The sequence below is a fragment of the Momordica charantia genome (assembly GCF_013281855.1).
Source record: "Momordica charantia cultivar OHB3-1 chromosome 5 unlocalized genomic scaffold, Mcharantia_2.0 BLBB01000005.1, whole genome shotgun sequence".
NCBI classification, from domain to species: domain Eukaryota; kingdom Viridiplantae; phylum Streptophyta; class Magnoliopsida; order Cucurbitales; family Cucurbitaceae; genus Momordica; species Momordica charantia.
Window position 1 is genome coordinate 1933529 of NW_028275163.1, and position 25389 is coordinate 1958917.

Sequence of the window (25389 nt, forward strand, 5' to 3'; positions counted from 1 at the left end):
AAGGATTTTAAATTTGAGTATGTAACCGAAAATTCGAAAACTTAACGGACTAAATAAACAAATACACAAAACTCGAGGATTAAATTTGTAATTAAATATACAAAGAAAAGCAGTAAAAAAATGGAGGACCAATGAAGAACGAGATCCAAGAGAGGCAAGTGCAGAAACGGTCACAGTCGCAGGCGATAAAATTACGGCAGCAAAGCTTAGGCAAAAAAATGAAACTATTTTGAAAGTGAAACCACTGTTCGCCATTAAAGCTCTCTCTCTTCATCCTCAGATCTCCATCAAAATGCTCTCTCTCTCCTCCACTCTCTCTCCTCACATCACTCTTTCAAAAAACCCCACATCCCATTTTCCCCTTCACCACCCGAATCTCCGATCGAAATCCCCCAAACGCGCCCAATTCTCCACCTCCACCGCCATTAATGGCGTCTTCTCAAAACCCTCTTTCCAGATTCCCAAATCGAGCGGATTCTGCAAATTTCCCGCGAACCCATTTAGGTTTTCTCCGCCCGCGGCCGCCGCCGAGGACGCCGGCGATGCCTCCGACGATTCGTCCTCCAAGGCCAAAACCCTTCAGCTCGCCGTTGTGTTCGGGCTCTGGTACTTCCAGAACATCGTCTTCAACATCTACAACAAGAAGGTTCTCAATATCTTCCCCTTTCCATGGCTTCTCGCTTCGTTTCAGCTCTTCGCTGGATCGATTTGGATGCTGGTTCTCTGGTCTTTGAAGCTGCAACCGTGCCCTAAAATTTCAAAGCCCTTCATAATCGCTCTCCTCGGCCCCGCTTTGTTCCACACAATCGGCCACATCTCCGCTTGCGTTTCCTTCTCCAAAGTCGCCGTCTCATTCACCCACGTCATTAAATCGGCGGAACCAGTCTTCACAGTCTTATTCTCCTCGTTCCTCGGCGATTCGTACCCTCTCAAGGTCTGGCTCTCGATTCTCCCCATTGTTTTTGGCTGCTCTCTGGCCGCCATTACCGAAGCTTCCTTCAATTTCGAAGGTCTCTCCGGCGCCATGATCAGTAACGTGGGATTTGTTCTAAGAAACATCTACTCCAAGAGGAGCTTGCAGAATTTCAAGGAGGTTAATGGGTTGAATCTGTATGGGTGGATTAGCATAATTTCATTGTTTTATCTGTTTCCTGTGGCGATTTTTGTTGAAGGGTCGAAATGGGTTCAAGGGTATCATCAGGCGATTGCCTCCATTGGACAGGCATCAACATTATACATCTGGGTTTTGATTTCTGGAATCTTTTATCATCTTTACAATCAATCTTCTTACCAAGCTTTGGATGAAATCAGTCCTCTGACATTCTCTGTGGGGAATACGATGAAGAGAGTGGTTGTGATTGTGTCGTCTGTTTTGGTTTTTAGAAACCCCATTAGACCTCTGAATGCTGTTGGTTCTGCCATTGCCATTTTAGGGACTTTTCTGTATTCGCAGACTACGACGAAAAAGAGTGCTAAGAAGATCGAGGAGGGCGAGAAGAAGGATTGAGGAATGGAAGAAGAAGAAGAAGAAGAAGAAGAAGAAGAAGAAGAAGAAGAAGAAGAAGAAGAAGAAGAAGACATTGTTTTGGCTTGGTTGGAAGTTGGAAGTTGGAATTTGAAGTTTTGTTTTGATCTTCTGAATTGGATATTCAAATGTTCTTGTTTAGTTGAGGAATGGGTAATCAGATTTAGGTGTTGTCGTGAGTTTTAAGTTATGAAATCTAGCTTTTTGCAGCAGTGGTTTTGGCTTTGAGATCCATCTTTTTGCTCTCTGAAAATGTGTTGAGTTTGTGAAAGATGAGATTGATTCATCAGTTTTGTCTCTGTTGCTGTGTAATTTGTTCAAGTGCATCTTCATTTCTGCTGGCAAATTTTGTTAGTTCAAACAATCAGTTTATTAGGGGCATTACTAATGCCATAGCACCTTTCTTCAAAACTTTCCTTGGCTGCATTTTGAAAAACAAAAGCAAAATTTTTAAAATTTTGTTATTTAATTTTCAAAATTTAGCTAAGATTTTCAACTCTATTATAAAGAAATACATACCAAAGTCAGGAGAATTTTGAAATTTTAATTTATTGGGTCAAAATAGAGAACTTGAAATTTTTAACATTGCAAGAACAGCTTGGAATCTCAACTTCCTGCACCTTTGCTTCTGATTTTTGGAAGGATATCCTTAGTACTTTTGGTTGGTCCACACCGCCAACTTATCCTTGAGGCCACGATTATGGGACACCCCTTCAAGAACGAAAAGGAACAGCTATGGACAAATTTCATTCGAGCATTTCTGTGGACTACACTTGGGGTGAACGAAATCAAAGGACCTTCAATGACAAGACACAATACTTTGAACGTTTTTTTGATGCTATGGTTATAAAGCTATCTCTCAGTGTAAAACCTCTCCTATTTTTAACTACTATAGCTATACTTCCCTCTTGTTTAATTGGAACTGCCTTATGTAATACATCAATGGGCATTTTGTGACCCTTCCATGGGCTTTTGTAATTTCATACATTATTGAAATTGTTTCTTCAACCAAAAAAAAAAACATTTTATGATTTTTTTAATATAGGACCAACCAAAATTTAACAACTTCGGTTTTTTTTTTAATAATAAATTGAAGGTCGTAAACTAAATTTAAACCTAATTCACCTTGCCAACACGGTCATAGTTATGACATGTACTTCTTCTCTTGAAGTTGGGGTCTCGATCCCCATATCCCAAGTTTGTGCTGCCAATTTGTGAGCTGTGACATTTACCCTCCTTGGAACATGATCAAAGTGAGAATCACAAGGGGGAGAAGAGAGCACGAATGTCCCGGATCAGAGTTCCATCTTGGTCGATATCCTTAGAGGTATATTTTTTACTTCTCATCGTTGATAATTCAGTAATATATTTTTTTAAGTTTATAGGTTAAAGTATTAAATTTGTAATTTACCCTAATATAATTTAGATTTAGATATATATATATATAGAAGAAGTAAATTTTTAATTAATATTTTTTAATTCAACTAATTAAGAGATATATTAAAACCTAAACACTAAAAAAAATTAATTACTAACACGAGCTCAGTTGACGAGTAGTAATACCACCTATTCGTTGTACTTGAAAAAAAGCCCCCACTCTAATTCTACTTGGAAAACGAAAAGAAAAAGAAGTAGTTAATTATAATTTAATTGTCTTGTCAGACAAAAATGTTAAAATGGGGCATAATTTTATTATGTTCATCTCGCAAAAATAAATGAAGCGCAAGCGGAGCGGGTACGATAAAAAAAGCCCTCCAACTCTCTGCTTGCTCCGATCCGAGCCCTCACAGTCGCAGGTTAGTCAACTAATTTTTCCATTCGATTCCGTTTCCCTTTTCGTTTCGTCAATTCCCCACATTTTGTTTTGATTCCTACAAAACTCTCGTTTATTCTTTATCTTCAACGATTTTGTTCCCAAAAAAACGAATTTCTAGAGGAAACGAACCATAAAAAACCAAGTGATTCGCTTCTGAAGGTAAATGTTGGTTGTATCGTGTCTTCTAATGCGATTAGTTCATTTATCAGTGCGTTTATTCTGTTAGCTTTTATCATCTGCAGGTTTTTTCATCAATTCCCCTCTCTCAGTAGTTACATTTGGTTCTACACTGGTTTTTGTGAGTAATTTGCACTGGAAAAAGATAACCAGATGCAGTCACAAGAGAAACCTCCGTCAGAGCATACAACAATGGAGCCGCGAAATTATGAAATTTTTCCACTCTCAGACAAACCGTTCCATGGTGTTATTCTTGCAAAATCGCATGTCGCTCCCATTTATAATATGGTAAGTTCTCTAGAAATTACTCAGAAATATAAGAACAACTAGGGTTATGAACTAAATTGGATTCTGAGTGACTGTATTCCAAAACCCCCCAAAATTTATGGCTTAATCTGCAAAATATCTGGCTAGTTTATAGTTTTGGTCTCCCTTTTGTTATTATTATTTCGTAAAGCAACATTTGAAGAGAAACTTGCAAGATTAGCTAGTCTGGAAACTATTATAAAAACAGTTCAGAACAAAAATTTTGTATAATCGATTCAGGTAACTACTTTAATGGTTGGTCTTTTAGTATTTTGACAAATGATTTGTTAATCATAGATTTAGACAATTAGTTTCGAAAATGAAAACAGGAAATCGTCTTCAGAAGAGCCATGACTCTCCTGTTCAGAATCATGATTATGACTTGACAGTTGACTGTACCCAGTTCTTAACTAATGCCAAATGTTCAAATTATGCATTTTTTAGGCAAACAAATATATTGGTTTAATAGTGAAGAATGAAATATTTTCATTTGTAGACTTTGCCAGCCAAATTTCATTCTGTTTTACCTGCTATTGTGATCCATGGGGTTCTTTACTGTGGGGGCAAGGAATGGACAGTAGATTACTATGGAAACCGACGCGGTAAGTCACTTGATACGAGACATTGGAGGAAGTTTGTGAATGATAATCATCTAAAGTCTGGAGATGCTTGTGTATTTGAGCTCATGGAATGTAGCAGCAGCACACTCAAATTCAGAGTTCAAATTCTCAGAGGTGACATCCCTGTCCAGCTGCACGACAAGTTCAGCGGGGAGAGTAAAGACACCCCTATAAAAATTGACTAGCTGCCCCTTATTTCTATGGCTTGTGAACACGATATATATGCTTTTGGAATCAGGTAACCCGTTTGATCTCAGTAAGTGGATATGTAATCCTGTTTTTATGATATATGTTTCATGGATATTTCAATTTATACTTCATTCTCTTTGCATTTGGACTAGAGGGAACCATCAATACACGTTTTAGGAAGTAGGGGAAAGCAAAACCATTCAAAGTAATTTTCATTGCATAAGCATGACTGCTGAAAAGATTAAATGTTAAGACGAGCATCAAATTTGATTGTATTCTCGAGTTTTATAAGTATGGATGTTGTTGGTGTAAGGATTCCATTATTATATCTGATTGTTGTCTACTAGATTACTTTATCTTTCATAATCCTTACATATGTGTGCTTCACATATGCATGTTCGTTTTGAATCTCTTGATTATCCTTCTTTACACACAAGAGCACATCTTCTATGATCCAACGGAGTCAAAGATATCATTTTAGAAATTTGCATGGAACACGATCAATTTTCCAAAGCAAACATAGGTGTGTGAATTTCAAGATGTTCTTCAAACCATGTAACATTTATGTTAAGTGAGCCCGCTTAGCTCAACCCTAGACACTTTAAGTTCCTTTTTTCAAAACCAAGAAGTGAGTTATTTATCTGCCAAACATTCTTCTTATGGCTAGATCGAGTCTGGTCACTACAACTGAAACCCCCTTTGTGAGGAGGCACCCTTTCTCTTGAAGTTACGGGGCTGGCTCAGTTTGCCGAATTAGAAGCCGTTGCACAATTCGAAGGCATCTTTAAATACTCAAAGTTTCATATCAGAAGCAATTTTTCAAGAAACTACTCGAGTTTTAGCAAAAGCCGCCCTCTAAGGATAGACGTAACGCTTTAGCCAGTATACGGAAGTGCATACCATGATTCTTCTGTCAATCAACAACGACATGTCAAACTGATTTGATATAGCTTCTCAAAGAGCCTCACATTGGTGTTCTCTCTCCCATTCATTCTTGGGTTACAATTCAATAGATATTTGCTTGAATTGGAAAACTTTTATTTTTTCTGATTAGTTAGTGTTTTCTAGCTTAATTATTGGCTTTGTTGTTAAATGTTAGCTTAGTTTTTTCTTTGTATTTCTTCACCATTTTCATTACTTCAATGAAATCTCTCGTTTCGTGTTAAACAAAAAATGATAGCAAGAACTAATTCCATTTGTTGGTTACAAAATTCAAACACTTCAGAATATTATCATCTTGAATATTTTGTTAGATACAGTAGTTTAGTCTAACCAATATGGTTCTGTTGCTGCAACCAAATGATGCTTCCTCATGCATTATGCTCTACCCGTGTTGTCTTCTTTATGCCAATTCCGACAGAGTATATAGTAAATATGTAAATCCATTTTTCATCATTAGTTATTTCGTCATGCGACCCACATCTCTTCTCCATATTGTTTAAATCTAGATGTCAGTAAATCTCGATTTACCTGTTCCAGATTGTCCCAGCATCATCATCATCGTCGTCATCTTGCTTTGATATGTCATTATTTGACATTGTTTCTGATTTTGGTGTGAAAATATTCAGGAATCTGGATTGCCTACCAATGTACCACAGACTTTTATGTGTGGACGTTTTCTCGGACGCGTTAGCTAGCAGTATCCTGCTGGTTAAAGGTTTAATCTTACAAGTAATTTTCTTTGTAAAGGTTAACAAAATTTTGTAGGAGAACTGTTGAAGTTATGTAGACTGTTTTAACTCTGAATATGGAACATGCAGCTGCTGTTCTATGAGCTCAAATATATTGCATTTCAAAAGTTTTATATTCTTTAGTTTATTAATTCCAATCTTTTAATTTTACCACCATTAATTAGTCAATACAACAAAAACAAGAGAGAAATAATAGAGACCTATGAATCACACGAAACCATGAGTACTGACGTTCATCGTTGGATTGAGGTTTGACCCTCTCGTGCCTGTGGATGCAAAAGGGCTTATTATTTTATAAATAAGATATTTATTATTATTTACAAAGGACATGTTTGGTATAAAATTTTATTAGTTTTTGGTGGGGTGGAGATTTGATGTTTTGATTGATGATATATGTCTTAATCAATTGAGAAAAAATAGTGTATAAGACATCTATTATTTCTCTAAACTTTGAAGATAAATAAAAGAAAAAACGTTTGAAGATAAATAAAAGAAAAAACGTTTGGGGAAAAAATCCCTTTCAATAATTTATCATATATACCTTCCTATTTTAAGAAATTTCTAATATTGGTCTTTTTTTTAGTGTAATAAATATGGGTATGAATTTAAATTTTTTATCTTAAAGAAAGGATAGATCGCTTTATCGTCAAATTATAATTGGTCTCTTGATTGGTTAAAATATTAAAAAAATTTAAACCAATTGTTTTTTTTTTTCACACACGATGTAATCCATAGGCCCTCAAACCCGACGTTTTATTTAGTGTTCCTCGTGGATATGTAGTAACGACTTCGTGTAGTTTCATGGAATCAACGAGAGAAAAAGGAGGGATATGTGATTTTTGAAAGAGATATTTGAAATAGAAAATCCCTAAATCAAACATATTTCTATTTTTTAATTTTTAATTGATAATTTATTAAATATATATTTAAGAAAGCAAATTCGAGACTCTATAGACCTTAAACATTTATGTAATTAGATTATTAAAATAGGCTATACGTGTACTGAAAAATGGCCTACACCCATCCATCAAGAAATCCAAAAACGACAGCGTCTCGTCGTTTTACTCCCAGACTTACAAAGAAGTAGAAAATTCACGCAATACATTTATTTACGAAAATAGATTCCCGCAATAGTTCGATCAAATTCACAGAACATTTTGAGATAAGATATCCAATGATAAATTAGTTTCGCTTTCAAATTTCAGCTGATATATATATATATATATATATTTTTTTTCGCTTTGTTACCACAGTTGTTTTTGTTCCGCTCTTCGCCTTCGTCTTCCATTCCCGGGTTTTTTTCCCTCAGCAAAAAAAAGAAAAAAAAAAGTGTTCCTCTTTGTCTCCTCCTTCTCCCGCTTTCTCCGATTTCATCGGCATCCTATGCAGAGCAGGTGAGAGAGCAAAAATGGAGATTGAATTGGAGCCCCGAGTGAAGGCACTGGACTACAAAGTGAAAGCAGTGTCCAGAGAATCGCCGTCTCAGAAGGCTGCCAATGTTCTGGATTCCGATCTTCGCACTCATTGGTCCACCGCCACCAATACTAAGGAGTGGATTCTTCTCGAGCTTGATGTACGTAATCACTACTCTCTCTCTCTCTCTCGCTTAATTAAGTACTCATTCGAGAAGTCCAATAAGAACGAACTATTCCTCTTCACTGTTGCTGTAAGTGAACGATTATGTGGTATAGTATTCGTCTATAAGTATTGAGATAGTTCTGTTTTGTGGGGTTTAGCATTATCTTACAGAGATTTACATGCGGGCAATGTATAAGAAGAAGAATAAAATTTGATCAAATTCCTACAATATTAAGCATAGGAATCTTGGAACACTTTTAGTTCAAGTCCCGCCACCTACTTAGGATCTTAAAATCCCCTAAATTGTCTAACAAAAAAATGTCGCAGTGTATAGCAATTGTTCGTGAGATTGGCATAGACCCCATGTCGGCTCTTGGTTAAGCGGGTTTGCTCCTTGAGATTCAAGAACCGCTCACCCTTTTACTGCAAATGACTTATGCTACCTCGTCCCAAGCAAGAGGTTGACAATAAATTCTTTCAAAATTGACTATTTGTGTCTCTGTTACGAAACTCTGCACCTCGTTAAGATCATATTGGCATACTCCCAAAAAAAGAAGAAAAAAATGAAGATCAAAACTAAATCCTGTGGAATCATATTGAATATTTGACAAGACATTCCGTAGCTTGACACTCAATTCTCCAAAGAAGGCCATGACAGTGTTGGGCCGACCAAAGAATTTTAGCTTGTGTTTTGAAGGAGTAATTTCTAAGAAGGGACGAGGCTCAACCTCACTCTCTTTGACTTCAACCTTAGCGTATATGAAAGTAGTAGTTTTCTTTGACCTTGATTTTTGCTTCCATACAATTGAGTGAACTAGAAGTTCTATAGGAGCATTTGACTAAACCTCCAAAGACATATATAATGGATCTAAAGATTTTCATCCTCTATAAATTCAAAGGAATGTTTCAAACTTCCAATCACCATCATGGATTGGAACCTCTGGAGTCCTCCTATGGATTCTAGTGCCCCACTTTCTGAATTTAACAGTAAATACTCCCATCAAGCACCAGCCTATATTCGCATTTTCAACTTAAGAAAATGCTTATGTACAGTTTATGACCTCTTGTTGGCGTGCCCTACACGAAATTCTTTTGCTACCATGGTGTTTTTCTGATTAACCTATATTGAAAGGCTTTCTTGTAATAGATCTTTTAGGGTGGGGTTGCCCTCTACCCTCGACCCGTAGTATGTATTATTTTTTCGTGTTTTATCTATAAGCTTTGTTTCCTATAAAAAAAGAAAAGAAAACCGAGGGAGACCTACTTTAGTTTTATGCTATTATACTGCAAATTTACATGTTACCCATATTTCTTTTCCCATCTTGTTTTCTTATTGAACTTCCCATATATTTATCTGTCCATCTTGTTTTCATTTGATCTTTTTTCACAGGAACCTTGTCTACTATCACATATTCGCATCTACAATAAATCTGTCCTTGAATGGGAAATTGCAGCTGGTTTGCGATACAAGGTTTTCCTTATGTGTAATTGGAGTTTAGATTTTCAGATTTATCTCTTGTACATTACATTTGCCAAAATAAAGAAAATTGTGCCAATTTATTTTGTATGATATCTCACTTTTTATATGAATTATCAGTTGTTAAATTCTGCTAAGGATTTGTAATATACTTATCGGAGTGTCTTCATGTCTAACAAAAATTTATTTTCTACAAATATTTCAATTCATTTGTTGAAAGATAAATATTCTATGCCAAATAATTTTCATTTTATACATATAATTGACATTTAGTGTTGTAAGTCAAAGTGTTATGACATACCATCTGGACTGTTATATTTGTTTTAATGAGAAAACAAAACATGGATCTTAACCTGCAAGAGTTTAAAACTGTACTTTGTATCCTCTTAGATAATTTAGTTTATGGAGTAGGTCAGTATAGAAAAAACTAATGGATTATCTGGCTTAAATATCTTGGTCTCTCAATTATCATTTGTAAAACAAGTCCTTTCAATACTAATTAGTTTCTTAACATGATTTTGAAATTTGAGACATAAACCCATATCCTTCTTTCAAATACATGAATTGAAGAAGTGATTCACTTCAATTTCGCTTGCATTACATGTATTTTTGAAGTTTTAGTATGCAGTTTTTGGATAATAGACAAAGCCTTGATTATATTCTTGCTATGATTTGTACTTGTTTACCAGCCAGAGACATTTGTGAAAGTTCGATCGCGTTGTGAAGCACCTCGACGAGACATGATCTACCCTATGAACTACACTCCATGTCGCTATGTAAAAATATCTTGTCTGCGTGGAAATCCAATAGCTGTGTTTTTTGTTCAGGTATAATTTGAGAACTCTATTTCCCACTTAAAATATTGCTATAAAATCAATTAATTCTATAAGATAGGGATATTGATGAAATTAGATAGAGATTAATCATTTGTTCCAAAAAAAGAAGACGAAAGGGATTAATAAGGTGATTTGCTGTATGAACTTGATATATATCTGTTTGTTGAATTAGTTGGTTAATTAGTTTGCTGGAGTGTTTTACATTTTTATGTCAATAATTACTTAAACAGGCTCCCCTGGGTACAGGGGAGCAAAGCTTCGACTCCCCGTTATCAAAAAAAAAAATAAATAAATAAAAACCTTAAACAGAAGCACCTATAAATATGTTATTTTTCCGCATAATAATAATGATAATAATAATTTGAAGTGGAGAGGCGGTAATATCTGTTTAATGTTCTAAGCTTTATGCCTCCAAACCATAATAACTGTTATAATTTTGCAGCTGATTGGTGTTCCAGTGGCTGGTTTGGAGCCAGAGTTCCAACCAGTTGTGAATCACTTGTTGCCACATATTATATCACACAGGCAAGATGGTGATGATATGCATCTTCAGGTACTGAAGTCCTCAATCTTTCTTAGTTGCATCATGTTGTACCTCATGCTATTCATGAAAGTCTGATTTCTTATTAAAAAAACCGTTCTGTTTACTTTGTAGTTGCTTCAAGACATGACAGTCAGGTTATTTCCATTTCTTCCACAACTTGAGGTATTTATTTGGTTTATATTTAAAATGTATCTGTGGGATTATCCCATTGTCTATCTGAGTTTTCATGCTATTCTCCCATAGTCTCCTTCATTGTAAATATTAGTTTTTTTTTTTATTCATAGAGGAGTATTTAAGTTGATCATTGTGCAGACAGATCTTGTGGGATTTTCAGATGCTCCCGATCTTAACTTGCGTTTTCTCGCAATGCTTGCTGGTCCATTCTATCCAATACTACACCTTGTGAATGAGAGGTTAGGCTATCTTGCTTGCTATATCTCATGCTTCACGTGTCATGTCGTGTCAGTTTGTACAAAGCATTTTCACTTCAGAGGTTGCGATTTATGCATCATTTCTGTTTCTTGGTGCATTGAGGGAAACAATTCCTTTTATTTTAAGTATCTAGAATCAGATATTCTGCTGATATGTTTTATGCTGCAGAGCAGCATCGAAGTCTACTGGAAATGGAACTGAAATTGAAGCTTCTAAGACTTATCAGACGTCTTCACCACTGACCGTTTCGTCGAATTTTGAGGTTTTTACATGCCCTTTCCTTTTCTTTTCTTCTCTTTATGTTTTTGTGTTTCTGCTTTCTGCCAAAAGTAAAAACTGTTTTGTCAAACTTTCCTAAAAGAGTTCTGTTAATTATTCTTTTTCTTTGAAGAAGATGGCTAGTGACATATCAATTTTTTTCTGCTTAAATGCAGCCACAGAAGTCGCGCAGTATATTACCTGTGGTCCCATCTACATCAAGCTGTATAGTATTTCGCCCCGATGCAATTTTCATGCTGTTGAGAATGGCTTACAAAGATTCTACATTTGGTGCTATATGCAGAGTGGTAAATTTATTTCCACTTCAGTGAGTTCTATCACAGTTAACCTTCAAGTTCTGAATGCTAACTTTTTCTGATTTGTCTTTCTCCTTTATCAGGCTTCTAGAATACTGCTGAAGCTCGTCGAACCGGTTGCATTGCAAGAACCTTCAGCATCCGCTGATGAAGCGGCTGTTTCCGACGAATTTTCAAAACCTGGCTCATCCGATCCCGTCTACGTAGCTGATTACTCAAAATTGTTCGGAGAAGATTTTGAAGTGCCTGTTGATAAATGGGATTTGAGTTATCTTAGCATATTGGATATTGGTGCAGTGGAAGAAGGCATTTTGCATATTCTCTTTGCTTGTGCATCTCAGGTTTGCTCGGACTAATAAGAATGTTGGAGTCTTTTATCAAATAATATCTATGCTTTAATTTTATTTGACTCATAAACTTTCATTTTTTTTGTACAATGTTCCCAGCCTACTATTTGCAATAAACTCGCAGAGAGGTCTGTTGACTTGTGGCTAGCTTTACCTCTTGTACAGGCACTGCTTCCAGGTTGAGATTGAAATATCATTTACACATATAAATAAATATATATATACAATTTAATCTTTCTATGAGATACAAAATGCAGCAAAAAATTTATAGAGCATACCCAATAACTTTCTTTCAGTTAATACAATGAATAATCAATCGCTCGTATTTTCATGCTAAAAAAATATATCTTAAGTTCATTTCTTAGATATATATTTTTAATTTATATGTATTCTTTTTCGCATTTTCTAGTCCTTCGTCCTCCTTTGAGCAGTCCCTTTGATGTGGTCAATGACATCTTTTCTTTATGGAAGCGGCCGGTGGTGCAACAGGCTCTCTCTCAGGTTTAGTTTGAAGTTAAAACAAGATTCGTCTTCTCTGTGATCGAAATGTGAATTTTCGTTTTACCTCTTTTTTTATATTTATATTTTCTTATTCTTTTATTCTGGTGTATTTGGTTGCAGATTGTAGAAACATTGTCATCACCATTATACCATCCACTTCTACATGCTTGTGCTGGCTATCTATCTTCGTTCTCTCAGTCACATGTTGGTTACTAAAATTCATTCTAATCATCAGCAAGATTACTCATTGATTCTTTACAAATTAAGATTATGGTTGAAAAGAAGAAGCCGACTAATTGAATAATAATTTTTTTGTACAAAAGCTATTGTATTCAAAATTAATCAGGCATTAAATTTCTTTCACAGGCTAAGGCTGGATGTGTTCTGATTGACTTATGTTCTTCTGTATTAGCGCCCTGGATGCCTCGTGTTATTGCGAAGGTAGGTTCATGCTGAAATCGAAAGCTCCCAGTTTCATTCCAAGTGTCATGCTGGCCTTTTCTTTTCTTTGTACTTGTCGTTTCGTTCTTGTAACTCACCATTTGGTTGATTTTGGTATAGGTTGATCTGGTTATCGAGCTTCTAGAAGATCTCTTGGGTGTCATCCAGGTGAAAATTCATTGATAATGTGTATAACTTGTAACATTCTAAGGTATTTATGCGAGGTCGCAAGATACGTTTTTAAAAAAGAACTAGTATTTGACACATTACTACAATTGAGAATTTGAGATAATTCATCTATTTAAATGGCAATATGGTCCTTGTGAGTTTGAAACATAAAATCTTGCTGATAATGGAAATTGAAGTGGAAGTAGAAATTGCTTCATATTTTATGACAAACTTACGATGATCATCTGTCTGCATGTCATGTCTTGCTTCTGTCTTATTTATTTTTTCAAACGATAAACTAATTTTATGAGTTAATTGGTCGGTTGCCAACTGTCTTAATGAAGCCAATGATGTATTTTTTCTAATTTTTTACCTCTTAGTACTCATTGCCTTCATAGTCATACATTTTAACATAAATATCATGTTTCAGAGTGCTCGACAATCCCTTGATCATGCTCGTGCTGCCTTAAAGTATATTCTGCTGGCCTTATCTGGTTATTTTGACGACGTACTTGGAAGCTACAAGGTATAAAGTTTGAGACCAACCTCACCTTAAGCTCTCCACCCAATTAGAAATATACTGAAGCTTTTTGTCACTTGTTATCTGGAAATTTTGTTATGGATTTGCTGAAATTTAGTTGTACTTTTTAAATTAAGAAATGAAAGAAACATCTGTTATAACCTTCGCCATCAGATAAATGATATGATATCTTTAAAAAAAGTTTATTTATTTTTCTAAATAATCAATATCTCACTGTGGAAGAGGTTTCTGAAGAAATCTTTTATGCTTCTTTCAGGAAGTAAAACATAAGATTCTTTTTCTTGTGGAGATGCTAGAGCCGTTTCTAGATCCTGCCATATGTGGGTCAAAGACCACCGTAGCTTTTGGAGATCTTTCCCCTGTTTTTCCTCAAAAGTTGGAAAACAGTTGTCTGGTTGCTCTCAACGTCATCCGCTCAGCAGTAAAAAAGCCATCTGTTCTTCCTTCATTAGAATTTGAATGGATGCGTGGATCGGTTGCTCCTAGGTAATAAATGCTTGCTTTGTGCTTCTATTGAATGTAACTGTATAAAGGGGTAGAAAGGATTTGAGCAAATAAGGTAAAGCTGGCCTTTGAAGGGAAAGCGATAAATCGGAAAAATGAAAAAGTTCATACCTTATATTTTATATAGTCAATCATAAAATGGTACTTATCCTAAAAAGAAAAAAAAAATCGTAAAATGGTACTTCGGTGCAGTGTCGACTAGCAGGTTCCTTTAGCTTCATAAACAACACTGATTTTAACTGGGTGTATTTGACTGTTGTCATTTTTTTAACTGATGAAAAAGTTCAAAATTTTGTAAAAAATGAGAGTAGTGAGATTTGTAAAAAAGGAGTTTAAAAATATTTTAGATGTTTTTGAATATTCAACAATGTTTGATTTTGTAATTTCCAACCTTTCCAATTTACAGAATCATATTGGGACTGAAATGAACTTTTTTGCAGCGTGCTTCTCTCGGTTTTGCAACCTCATTTGCAGTTACCTCCTGAAGTTGACCTTCGGAAGTCGTCTGCTTCAAAACCTCTCAATCCGGATTCTTCTGTCAGTTATCATGGAGGAGTCTCTTCAAAATTAGTTGGCCCAAATGATTGTGAGGTGAAGATAGATGATCACGACACAGCCGGAAAATCTGATGTCTATGAAGATTCTATCCCTTTTTTTGTCCCTCCGGAATTGCGGTGTGAGCCTCTGGAAAATCGTTCTAGTTGCTTGAATGAAGGTAGCTTAATATCCACCCATAGAAATGTGAACATAGAGCCCAAAGAAATGGTTCGAGGGACCAATACCAATCGTTTTAGTGGAGAACTGGTGTTGGATTTTGGAAGTAATGTTGAATACTTCAACTTAGAAGCAGATTATCTTCTACTTGTAAACTATGGGGACTGTGAAGCAAAGGCTTCTGAATTTTGCCGTTTAGCTCTGGACCTCAGCTCACAAATTGAGATAACCTCTGAGGGTCATGATGCGGGCATAGATGCATTACTCTTGGCGGCGGAGTGCTATGTCAATCCATATTTTATGACATCTAGCAGATATAATTTGAACCAGATGAAACAGGTGAAAAGTAGTGAGAACATGGCGTCGGAAAGTAGCCCAACTTCAGGGCTCACTAGGCTTGCTGGCAAGAGTCAGGCTGACCTGGAAACAATAGCTCACCTTGAAAGAAAAAGAGACAAGGTCGTTCTTCAAATTTTACTGGAGGCTGCCGAATTGGATAGGAAATATCATCTAAATTTGTCTGATTCGGAATCTTGTCCATATAACAGTGAAGGATTAGATGAAAAAATGATCACGTTGTCGTCCAATGACATGCAGTCTGCGGATGCTGTGACCTTGGTACGACAAAATCAAGCTCTTCTATGCACTTTTGTCATTCGACTCTTACAAAGGAGGCCTAACTCAATGCATGAAATCCTTATGCAAAGTCTTCTATTTTTGTTGCACTCAGCCACTAAGCTATATTGTTGTCCTGAAGATGTTACTGATATCATTTTAGGATCAGCAGAGTTTCTAAATGGTTTGCTAACATCTTTGTATCATCAAATCAAAGATGGAAATTTACAGTTGGAACCGGAAATAATACACGGCACACAGAGACATTGGATACTTCTTCAGAAATTGGTACATGCAAGTAGTGGGGGTAATTATCCAACAGACTTCACATCGAGTGCCGGTAACGGTATTTGCTCCGGGAACTTGATTCCAGCTTCTGCGTGGATGCAGAGAATTTCTAAATTTTCTACTAGCCAATCTCCTTTGGCTCGATTTCTTGGTTGGATGGCAATATCTCGTAATGCAAAACAATATACGATGGACCATCTTTTTCTTGCATCAGATTTACCACAGTTGACAAGTTTGCTGCATATATTTGCTGATGAGCTTTCTGTAGTAGACAATATTTATAAGAAGCATGATGAATTTAAGATTGAAGAAACAGAGAACAGAAATGTTCCTATGGAGAATAAAGAATTTGGAACAGTTGAACAGTATGGCGGTCAATCATTTCACGTTATTTACCCTGACCTCAGCAAATTCTTCCCCAATATGAGAAATCACTTTGTAGCTTTTGGAGAAGTCATATTAGAGGCTGTTGGGTTGCAACTGAGATCGCTTTCCTCTAGTGTGCTGCCCGATATACTATGTTGGTTTTCCGACCTTTGTTCTTGGCCATTTTTCCGCAACGAAGTAACTTCTCATTCTAGCTCTCATTTCATTAAGGGTTATGTTTCAAAGAATGCAAAGTGCATTGTGCTTTATGTTCTCGAAGCCATTGTGAGTGAACACATGGAACCAATGGTTCCTGAGATCCCTCGGCTCATGCAAGTGCTAGTATCCCTTTGTGGGGCCACTTACTGCGACGTGCCATTTCTGAACTCTGTGGTGCTTTTGTTAAAGCCACTTATTTCATATTCTTTACAGAAGACATCTAATGATGAAAAGGTATTGGATGATGGTTCATGTACGAATTTCGAGTCTCTGTGCTTCAATGAACTTTTCGATAACATCAAGGAGAATGAGAGCAGAGATGAATCTCTTGGAAAAGTTTATAACAAAGCACTGTCTATCTTTGTATTGGCTTCCTTTTTTCCTGATTTCTCTTTTCGACTTAAGAGGGAAATATTGCAATCCTTAATTTCTTGGGTCGATTTTACCTCATCTCAACCAACTTCATATTTCCTAGATTACCTGTGTTCATTCCAAAAAGTTATGGAAAGTTGTAGAGGCTTACTACTTCAGAATTTACGAGCGTTTGGTGCTATCCCACTATATTTAACCGACCTTGATGATATGGGTTCTGGCGCACTTCTTGAAAAGAGCTCGGAATCACATATAGGGTTTATCTGTGATATTTTCAAGAACCCAGTATCTAATAGCAATTCTGAGAAGTTAGAGAGTAAGAATGAGGGCAATAGTACAGAAATGTTAGCTGAATTATCTGTGGAGGAAATAGGAGAATTTCATAGAGATTTAGGGGCCCTTATTTCCAAGCTTTTTTCCGCTATTGAGCACTGTTGGAATCTTCATCACCAACTGGCTAAAAATTTGATTGCGACAATGGCGGAGTGTTTAGTTTACTCACAATGCCTATCCTCAATAGTTCAGAATACTTCCAATGCTGAAAAGGAAGAGGGCGAAAATGCTACACAATCTAGAACGAGCAGTCAATTACTGGTTTATTTGAGAGCCGGTCTTAAAGGATTGGCCGAAACCGCCATAATGCTTGAAGAAGTAAGTTGCTGGGAAGCTGCATCTGTGATTATTGATTGCCTGCTTGGTCTGCCTCGTAATTTACACTTGGAAAACATTGGTTCTACTATTTGTTCCGCACTCAAGAACGTTTCTTGCAACGCCCCAAGGCTCACTTGGCGGCTGCAAACTCAAAAATGGTTGTCATCATTACTTGGAAGAGGCGTCTCCACCGGTAATGGAGATGAGGTTGCTCTAGTCGATATGTTTTGCACAATGCTGGGACATCCTGAACCCGAGCAGAGATACATAGCGCTTCAGCAGTTGGGTAATTTGGTTGGCATAGAAGTCTTTGATGGCACTGATACACAACAATATCCACAAATTAGTAGTAGTTTCACTTCAACTGGCTTGGAGGAATGTGTTTCTGAGTCTGTACTCTCTCATCTCGTTTCACATATATGGGATCAGGTGGCTTCTTTGGCAGCATCCGACTCGTCATTATATTTGAGGACTCGTGCAATGGCACTTCTTATAGCCTATATCCCATATGTTGGTCGGCACCGGTTACAATCCTTGCTAGCATCTGCAGATAGTATTCATGGCACCAAGGTTTTACATCCAGCATCTGAGGGCCCATTGCTACAGCTTTCACTGGCACTAATTTCCTCCGCTTGCCTCCATTCTCCGGTCGAAGACGTTTTTTTGATTCCTGAAAGTGTTTGGAGAAATATTGAGGCTTTGGGGTCATCAAAGACTGGTATTAAACCTTCACTACATTTGTCATTTGGTATAATACTTTCTTTTCAAATGTTATGAACCTGTTATTTCATTTTTTAGATGGCCGACTTGGAGAATTGGAGAGGAAGGCCTGCCAAGTCTTATGTCGATTGAGAAACGAAGGGGACGGAGCCAAAGAGGTATAATGACAATAAAGTTAAATGCACAGTTAGATATAACAATATTTACTGTCTTCCGCCCTTCGAAGCGCTCACATGCTTAGCCATCATCTTCCTTTGCTTAGATATAACAGTATTTACAAAAGTCTATATAGAATTCTTTGAAAGAGAGAAGAATAGTGAATGGTATATTCTGTTGCCTTTGTTACTAGTTATAAGATTTCCACTTGAGCAGAATGAAAGCATTATTTTTTACTATTGAGTATATGAAGTTCACCCAGTTACAATTTTTGTTATTGTTGGTTTTCTTCCTTTCTTATGTGGAAGGTCCTAAAAGAAGTGCTCTCTTCAAGTTCTCCAAAGCAATTTAACGAAGAGTTTCTAAGCATTCGGGAGTCGATTCTGCAGGTCAGGAGTAAAAAAGTTCAAAACTTTTTATAGCTTCTATCGTTTATCTGTATCTGGTTCACCTTTTATTAAATTCGCATTAGAAGTTTATCCCCTTTCAGCTTTTCTCACTTCTCTCTGCTCTTTTGCTTACTTGTGCTTAATTGCTCATCAGGTTCTTTCTAATATGACTTCAGTTCAGTCATATTTCGACGTATTCTCTCAAAAGAAGGACCAAGAAGCAATGGTAAGATTGGTTATTTTGTTGTCTTTTCATTACTACAGAGCTCATAATTGGAGTTATTTTGTTCGAGTATGTGTAGGAACTAGAGGAGGCTGAACTGGAACTCAACATCTGCCAAAAGGAGCTCAGACTTCCTGATTTGTCGAAAGATTCTAACAATTTTCTGGGAATCACTTGTATGTCATATTGATAGCGTTGCTTACTGATTTTATATTATCTGTTTTTCATTTTTATCGCAGTTGTTATGTTCTCGAGTTTCTGCACACTATCGTTTGAAAATGAAATTTTCTATCAAACTTTTCTGCCTCTGCAGCAGCTGATTCGCGTCTTCAGCAGATCAAAAACTCTATTTGTTCCATGTATGTAAATAAAATCTTCCTAGTCATTATTTATTACCTCTGTCATATGCTTTTCAATGTCAACTGGAATTCAAACTCTGTGTCTTTCATGTTTCAGAGAGAAATCAAAACTCCAAGAAGAAATAGCAGCTCGTCGGCAGAAACGACTTCTTATGAGACAGGCGCGACACAAATATCTAGAAGATGCTGCATTACATGAAGCTGAGCTTTTGCAAGAACTTGATAGGTTTGATCAGTGGCTAATTTTGCATTAAGTGGTACAATTTTAAACTGTCAAAGTTCTTTTTTTAGAGTCCACTGACAGTTGGCTACTTTAGGGAGAGAACAATTGAAATGGAAAAGGAAATTGAAAGACAGCGTTTGCTGGAGCTTGAGCGTGCAAAAACCAGGGAGCTGCGCTATAATCTCGATATGGAGAAGGAGAGGCAAATGCAGGTATTATTGGTTCTTCAATATTATAATACAATTTCAACCAGATTTTCTTACTTCTCGATCTCAAGGTCGGGTTCCTATATTTATGCATCCTCTTTGATTAATCTAGATATTAGGTCTTTTGATTAAATCCCTCCTTTTAACCTTTTCCTTTTATCTGTCATTTTTCATGATTCCATGATGCTTAAATTTAACTTATCCTGTCTGTTTGGTGTATAAAATGATATAAGACAACAATTTCTGATAAGTATGCATTTGATAACAGAGGGAGCTTCAGCGCGAACTGGAGCAGGCGGAATCAGGACCACGACCATCGAGACGCGAATTCTCTTCCTCTTCCCATAGTAGGTAGGTCGCAATATATGATGGTATCTATAGTCTTTTCTACCTTCTCATAACTTACCTTAAAGATGAGAGTTCAAATATAGCGTTGTATAGAACGTTCTCCGGAACATGTTTAGTCCAATACATCATCAAAAGAGCAAAAACTATCCAAGTTCAAAGACTAAATTAGTAATATAACTCAATTCTCATATCTGGACAAATTACGCATTTTGAAGATGTCCAGCCCAATATACTGAATCCATGAGGTGGCCTTTTTCCTCGCAGTCGACCTCGGGATAGATATCGCGAACGAGACAATGGCAGACCCAGCAATGAAGGGAATCCCAGAACAAGTGCCAGTGGCCTACAGCCCGAAACTTCTACTACCACCAGTTCCTCCATGTCAGGGGTACCGACCATTGTGCTTTCCGGGGCGAGGCAATATTCAGGACAGTTGCCTACGATCCTACAATCTCGTGAGCGTCCAGACGAATGCGGTAGTAGTTACGAAGAAAATGTAGACGGGAGCAGAGATTCCGGTGACACTGGAAGTGTTGGTGATCCAGAATTAGTTTCAATATTTGATGGACATTCAGCTCCACTTGGGTCTGCTCAAAGGCATGGATCTAGAGGCAGCAAGTCAAGGCAAGTAATAGAAAGAAGGGAAAGGGATGGTGGCAGACGTGAAGGCAAGTGGGAAAGAAAACATTCATGACCAACGGCTTGAGATTAGTAGATCGACTATCAACGGTGTTTCGAGGCAGCGGGCTGCTGGATCTCTACAGTTTAATGACGTGGCAGTCGGAGCGTTCCACAGGTTCGTTTCTAATAGCTCGCCATACATAATTGTAAACTTCAATGCTGTTGTATATTTTATGTTTCAAGAACTATTCTAAGTTTTTACCATCTGTACTGTGGGGCGAATTCAAGTTTATAGATTAGGATGTTAAAAGAGGATCTATTTCAGGCGATCAATCTAGACTAACTAGATTGAGTTGAACTAGACAGATCCTCATTCTTAATAGAGCGGGTGGGGCTCGTGTTTGGCAGGAGTAAGCTATTGTCGTGCGTGAACTATCAATGGAAGGAGAACGAGAGTGTCGATGGAACATCATTTCTTGAGGACTGCTCTATTCATTGTCCAGAAGCTCTCATCATATGTGGCATAAATCATCACGTGGGATCAAGATGGAAAGCTTCCTTGCTGCAAGATTTTAGGAGATCTCGATCAGAGATTTTAATTCGAGTGAAGACTAGTTATTTTGCCCTCGAACAGAACCATAATATGTTGTTCAAATTAGTACAGTTCTAGAATTTGGGATGAAATCAATAATTGAATTTGAATCTGTTTTTCCAAGGAAGATATGCTAGTTAGGAAGACAATCATTCAAATTATAATCACATCTATAAATGAGGAAAAGAAAGAAAACGAAAACAGAGTTTGAGGTTGCATTGTTTACATAAGAAACCGAGAGAATCAAAGCATAAGGAAATTAAAATACCAAACTTATTTTGCTAGGTTCAGATTCAAAACTCACTGTAACGATAACTATATATAAATCCGATGTGTTCGGTAGCGATTTCATCACTTCCATCTCTTGAATTTCATGAACTTGCCTCCATGCTTCCAGCGCTTGCCAAATTTCCCATGCTTAAACTTGCCATGTTTGAACTTGCCGTGACCGAATCCGAATGGGCGTGCATGAACTAGATGATGAGCACCGTAGGCAGCGGCTGCAGCAGCTGCTCCACCAGCCAACATTGCCCCCATGCCGTGTCCGTGGCCTGTAATCGAAAATCGATGATGATCCGTGGTTGGAATTCGTCAAAAACAATCAACAACTAGCTTCCTAATAAACTAGTCCCATATTTAATCATCAAATTAGCATTAGAACTCTTTTGCTTTATATAAATCAAAGAGTTGACAATCTCAAAATTTTTTATTATGTTCATGGTACACATCCACCAAGTCGTCTTAGGATGTTTTGTATTATATTCAGAGTCCAGAGATGTATTTTAAGTTATCAAGGCTTTGTTTAATAACAATCTCAGTTTCTGTTTTAAAAAAATTAGGCTTAGAAACACTAGTTTCACACCTAAGACATTTTATTTGTTATATATTTTTAAAAACATTTTAAAAATCTAAGCCAAATTTTGAAAATAAAAAATAAAAATAAAAAGTAAAACGCATTTTAAAAACTTTTTTTACCTGACCGCAAGATCGTTTCCGGTTTTAGGCCTTTTACTAGTTAGTTCCGGAAAAGCCTCCAGACGGAGTATTTTTCATAAACTTAGTTTTTATTTTTTAAATTTTTTAAATTTAGCTAAGAGTTTAAATATGTTTACAAATTAACTAATGAACGGGTAAAAAACAAGGATAATTTTTAAAAATTAAAAACAAAATGATTACCCAACTGTATTAACAAGTTACTAATCTAGAGTGGGTTTAATAAGTTACTAATCTAGGGTGGGTTTGAATCTACGACATTGGAGAGTATTCTCTAAAATAATAAAAAAATAAAAATAAATTCTTTATGATTAAGACACCATGCTATTAAATCATTAAAAAGAGATTATCAATTTAGAAAAGTCAATTAGAACAAACAGTAGAATGAGATAATAGATAATACCTGGGTGATGATGAGGGCCAGGGTAGCCAGCGGGAGGGTATCCGCCAGGATAGGGATACGCTGAAGGTGGGTGTCCACCGTGAGGATGATAGCCAGCCGGAGGATATCCGCCGGGAGGGGGATATCCAGCCGGAGGATACCCTCCCGGAGGAGGATATCCAGCTCCGGGATAGGGCGGTGGCGGTGGCGGATATCCATGGTTATGAGGGTAGTGGTGCCCTGCAGCAAACGCCCCCAAATGTGAAAACAGGCCTCTCTCATCACTGTCCTTCTCCTTCCCACCTCCCATTTTTCTTCAAGTTTCGACGACTAATCCAGACTATCAATAGATAATTGGAGCAAAAGATAATCATTTCAGCACATAATCTTAAAAGATAGGAAAAAAAATCAGAGAAGAAAGGGTAATAGAAACTTTAAGGCATAAATGAAAAACTGAAGAGGCTGATAGTGATATGCTAAGAAAGTTCTTGGTTTCCTCTGTTTCATTTATTGATTGAGGCAATTCGGGCAATTTGTAGTTGATCCCAAACCAAATCAACAGCAGCATAAAATTGAACTGAAAAAACAAACAACATTAACTAGGCACAAGATGCTTCTCTACAGTCTACACTATGATCAATTAAGTGAAGGAATTGATCATATTCACTCTTTTAATTTGAAGTTTAAGATCAATGATTTAGAGCCTGCAATAAAGTTGATCAACAACTCTAAACACCCCAACTTATAAGTTTGTTTGTCTACCATGGTGATAAATAAAGTCCCCAACGAACACCGACAAACTTGCAGATGAAATGATCGGGGAAAAAAGGAAAAAAAGAAACCCTATCGCTCGATCGATTTGCAGAGAGTAGTAAAAAAATTCCGGAGAAAAGAAGAGCATGCGAGTGAAATTCTGATGAGAAGGATCACAAACAAAAATGAACACGCATCTAAATATATGTTGAATAATGACAATCAGAAGCTGTAATCCTTAACAACAGTTCGCAAACAGAGAAAAATCCGACAAGAAGCAGTAACAAAACGAGAAAAGGAAGGAAGGTTTGCGATCCAACACAGCCATCAAAGTAAAGGGAAAAAATCAAAGAGCAAGAAGAAAAATAAGCGAGAGGGAGAGAGAGATTGCTTACGAAACGAAGAAGATTATTGGCGAGCTCCGTAGAAACGGCGATTTAGGAGAAATATGAATTATGAATAACACATTGCCCTTCTCTCATTCATTTTTATACCATTTGATTGAAGCATCTCGCGCGCGTTGGCGTTGCTTTCACGCGTCCTACTCCATTATTTATTTATTTTTTTCCGATTTTCGTTTTTTTAAATTCAACATTTAGTGTGAATGCAAATTTAAACCTCCATTTTTTCATCGAAAATAAATACTTAATTATGCTAAAGTTGGATGATCGGATGAATTCTTCTTGTTCCTATTTAGTCTCATATTTTTATTTTTACGTCTATTTCTTTCTCGTTTTTCTCCATTTCCTCAGGTATTCTATCTGAATAATAAGTACAGGTAATAAATAAGAGAATAATAAAGATTCGAGCCATATGATTTCTCAATTCTGACATAAGGTACTCATTAGATCTAATAAAATGATACATGCTAATATCAATCTAACTCATTTCATGAATAAAATGCGATCAATTAACCAACCAACAAAACTTGGTACAGATAACATATTGTTGTTGCATCGAAACATATAAATGTTGACTAATCTGACTAATATTGAACTTGATAAAATGAAATGATTGAATAATTGAAAAATGAGATTCGAACTTTCACTTTCTTATTTCAATAAATAATAATGTTTATTATCGTTTTACAACTTGATCATAGTTTAACCAATATGACGTGTATTCTCAACCAATACTTCTTAAATTTAAATTTCCGGGATTGAATAATAATAATAATAGTGTTAATCTTACCTTTCCACCTCTCTACCTTCTCTCTACAATTATGCTTACGATTTTTTTTTCATTAAATAAGAAGTGGGTGAATAAATGCCTTAAAAAACAATTGTATATTGACAATATATTATTCGTTATTCTACTCTAGCAATTTGTAGCGACCAAAAAAAAATAGTTATATGCTTATAAATTATCATATAATAGAGCCATAACAATGTCCATCATTCGTGTGAAAAAATTAATAATAATTGTTACGGAAAATATTCAAATTTTATGGTAGCTGCCTATTAAATATGTATTAAAATTCTATGAATTTTTTAATATACCATGTGGAATTGGGGATCGAACTCACAACCTCTCAATTAAAAATATATATCAATTATCGCTGAGCTAGGTTGATTTTGGTATTATATGACATATAAAAAAAAGTTATATAAAATTTAGATTTATTTGCCTCTATTTAATATTTTTTTTCAAATAAATGGATGTTGTTTATAGAAAAAAAAAGGAATATGTATTAAGCTGAGGAACAAAATTAGAGGAAATTCCAAGTAATTTTACCATCTAATTTTCTATATTTGACTTAAAGACATTATAGTAAAATATGCAGTAATTTTGCATGAATCTGGCAGCCTAAACACGTAATTATTTAACCTTAAATGTTAAGGAACATATAATATAATATATATATCAAATAATTGGAAATTAAGAGAAACTTCCAAAGAAAATAAAATATAGAATTTTATGGGCCTTTGGAC

At 36.2% G+C, this 25389-nt stretch overlaps 4 protein-coding genes across 12 annotated transcripts; 3 read left to right on the forward strand and 1 right to left on the reverse strand.

Moving 5' to 3' along the window:
• The first annotated feature begins 111 nt into the window (after positions 1–111).
• Positions 112–1824, forward strand: LOC111016002 (Nucleotide/sugar transporter family protein). Its single transcript, XM_022291226.2, has one exon. It carries the CDS (start codon positions 293–295, stop codon positions 1505–1507), a length of 1215 nt encoding a protein of 404 aa, XP_022146918.1. The 5' UTR covers positions 112–292; the 3' UTR covers positions 1508–1824.
• A 1344-nt stretch (positions 1825–3168) lies between these two features.
• Positions 3169–6442, forward strand: LOC111016130 (B3 domain-containing protein Os04g0386900). Of its 3 annotated transcripts, none has more exons than XR_002602147.2 (4): positions 3169–3321; positions 3584–3806; positions 4321–4682; positions 6202–6442. XR_002602147.2 is itself a non-coding variant. In XM_022291427.2 (3 exons), exons 2-3 carry the CDS (start codon positions 3672–3674, stop codon positions 4627–4629), a joined length of 444 nt encoding a protein of 147 aa, XP_022147119.1. In that variant the 5' UTR covers positions 3169–3321; positions 3584–3671; the 3' UTR covers positions 4630–4959. The 3 variants fall into 3 exon arrangements, 1 of the variants encoding a protein (XP_022147119.1); XR_015790686.1 differs by lacking the exon at positions 3169–3321 and adding an exon at positions 3352–3500; XM_022291427.2 differs by lacking the exon at positions 6202–6442 and having other exon boundaries at positions 4321–4959.
• Positions 6443–7571: 1129 nt separating this feature from the next.
• Positions 7572–21453, forward strand: LOC111016058 (uncharacterized). 5 transcript variants are annotated; one of them, XR_002602138.2, is made up of 27 exons: positions 7572–7897; positions 9293–9373; positions 10069–10206; positions 10658–10768; positions 10871–10921; positions 11072–11172; positions 11360–11453; positions 11626–11757; positions 11850–12107; positions 12213–12291; positions 12523–12614; positions 12735–12818; positions 12981–13055; positions 13176–13223; positions 13654–13749; positions 14021–14250; positions 14709–18211; positions 18292–18371; positions 18678–18758; positions 18913–18984; positions 19061–19157; positions 19295–19340; positions 19438–19566; positions 19658–19775; positions 20038–20120; positions 20382–20913; positions 21105–21453. XR_002602138.2 is itself a non-coding variant. In XM_022291328.2 (26 exons), exons 1-26 carry the CDS (start codon positions 7733–7735, stop codon positions 20809–20811), a joined length of 6474 nt encoding a protein of 2157 aa, XP_022147020.1. In that variant the 5' UTR covers positions 7572–7732; the 3' UTR covers positions 20812–21453. The 5 variants fall into 5 exon arrangements, 3 of the variants coding, with proteins under 3 accessions (XP_022147020.1, XP_087979952.1, XP_022147021.1); XR_002602137.2 differs by having other exon boundaries at positions 21147–21453; XM_022291328.2 differs by having other exon boundaries at positions 20382–21453.
• Positions 21454–21482: 29 nt separating this feature from the next.
• Positions 21483–24003, reverse strand: LOC111016059 (glycine/proline-rich protein). Of its 3 annotated transcripts, none has more exons than XM_022291330.2 (3): positions 23854–24003; positions 22727–23045; positions 21483–21881 (listed from the first exon to the last, which is right to left on the reverse strand). In XM_022291330.2, the coding sequence occupies exons 2-3, from the start codon at positions 23013–23015 to the stop codon at positions 21682–21684; spliced, it is 489 nt and encodes a 162-aa protein (XP_022147022.1). In that variant the 5' UTR covers positions 23016–23045; positions 23854–24003; the 3' UTR covers positions 21483–21681. The 3 variants fall into 3 exon arrangements, with proteins under 3 accessions (XP_022147022.1, XP_087979953.1, XP_087979954.1); XM_088123827.1 differs by having other exon boundaries at positions 23859–23992; XM_088123828.1 differs by lacking the exon at positions 23854–24003 and adding an exon at positions 23468–23796.
• Positions 24004–25389: the final 1386 nt, after the last annotated feature.

Excerpts from the sequence above, each read along its gene's own strand:
- LOC111016002 (XM_022291226.2), top strand. The coding sequence starts at position 293 with ATGCTCTCTCTCTCCTCCACTCTCTCTCCTCACATCACTCTTTCAAAA.
- LOC111016130 (XM_022291427.2), top strand. The coding sequence starts at position 3,672 with ATGCAGTCACAAGAGAAACCTCCGTCAGAGCATACAACAATGGAGCCG. Across the intron at positions 3,807-4,320 it reads TCGCTCCCATTTATAATATG|ACTTTGCCAGCCAAATTTCA; the intron begins GTAAGTTCTCTA and ends TTTCATTTGTAG.
- LOC111016058 (XM_022291328.2), top strand. The coding sequence starts at position 7,733 with ATGGAGATTGAATTGGAGCCCCGAGTGAAGGCACTGGACTACAAAGTG. Across the intron at positions 12,819-12,980 it reads CTTCGTTCTCTCAGTCACAT|GCTAAGGCTGGATGTGTTCT; the intron begins GTTGGTTACTAA and ends TTTCTTTCACAG. Across the intron at positions 19,341-19,437 it reads AAAAACTCTATTTGTTCCAT|AGAGAAATCAAAACTCCAAG; the intron begins GTATGTAAATAA and ends TTCATGTTTCAG.
- LOC111016059 (XM_022291330.2), bottom strand. The coding sequence starts at position 23,015 with ATGGGAGGTGGGAAGGAGAAGGACAGTGATGAGAGAGGCCTGTTTTCA. Across the intron at positions 21,882-22,726 it reads TGGCCCTCATCATCACCCAG|GCCACGGACACGGCATGGGG; the intron begins GTATTATCTATT and ends TTTCGATTACAG.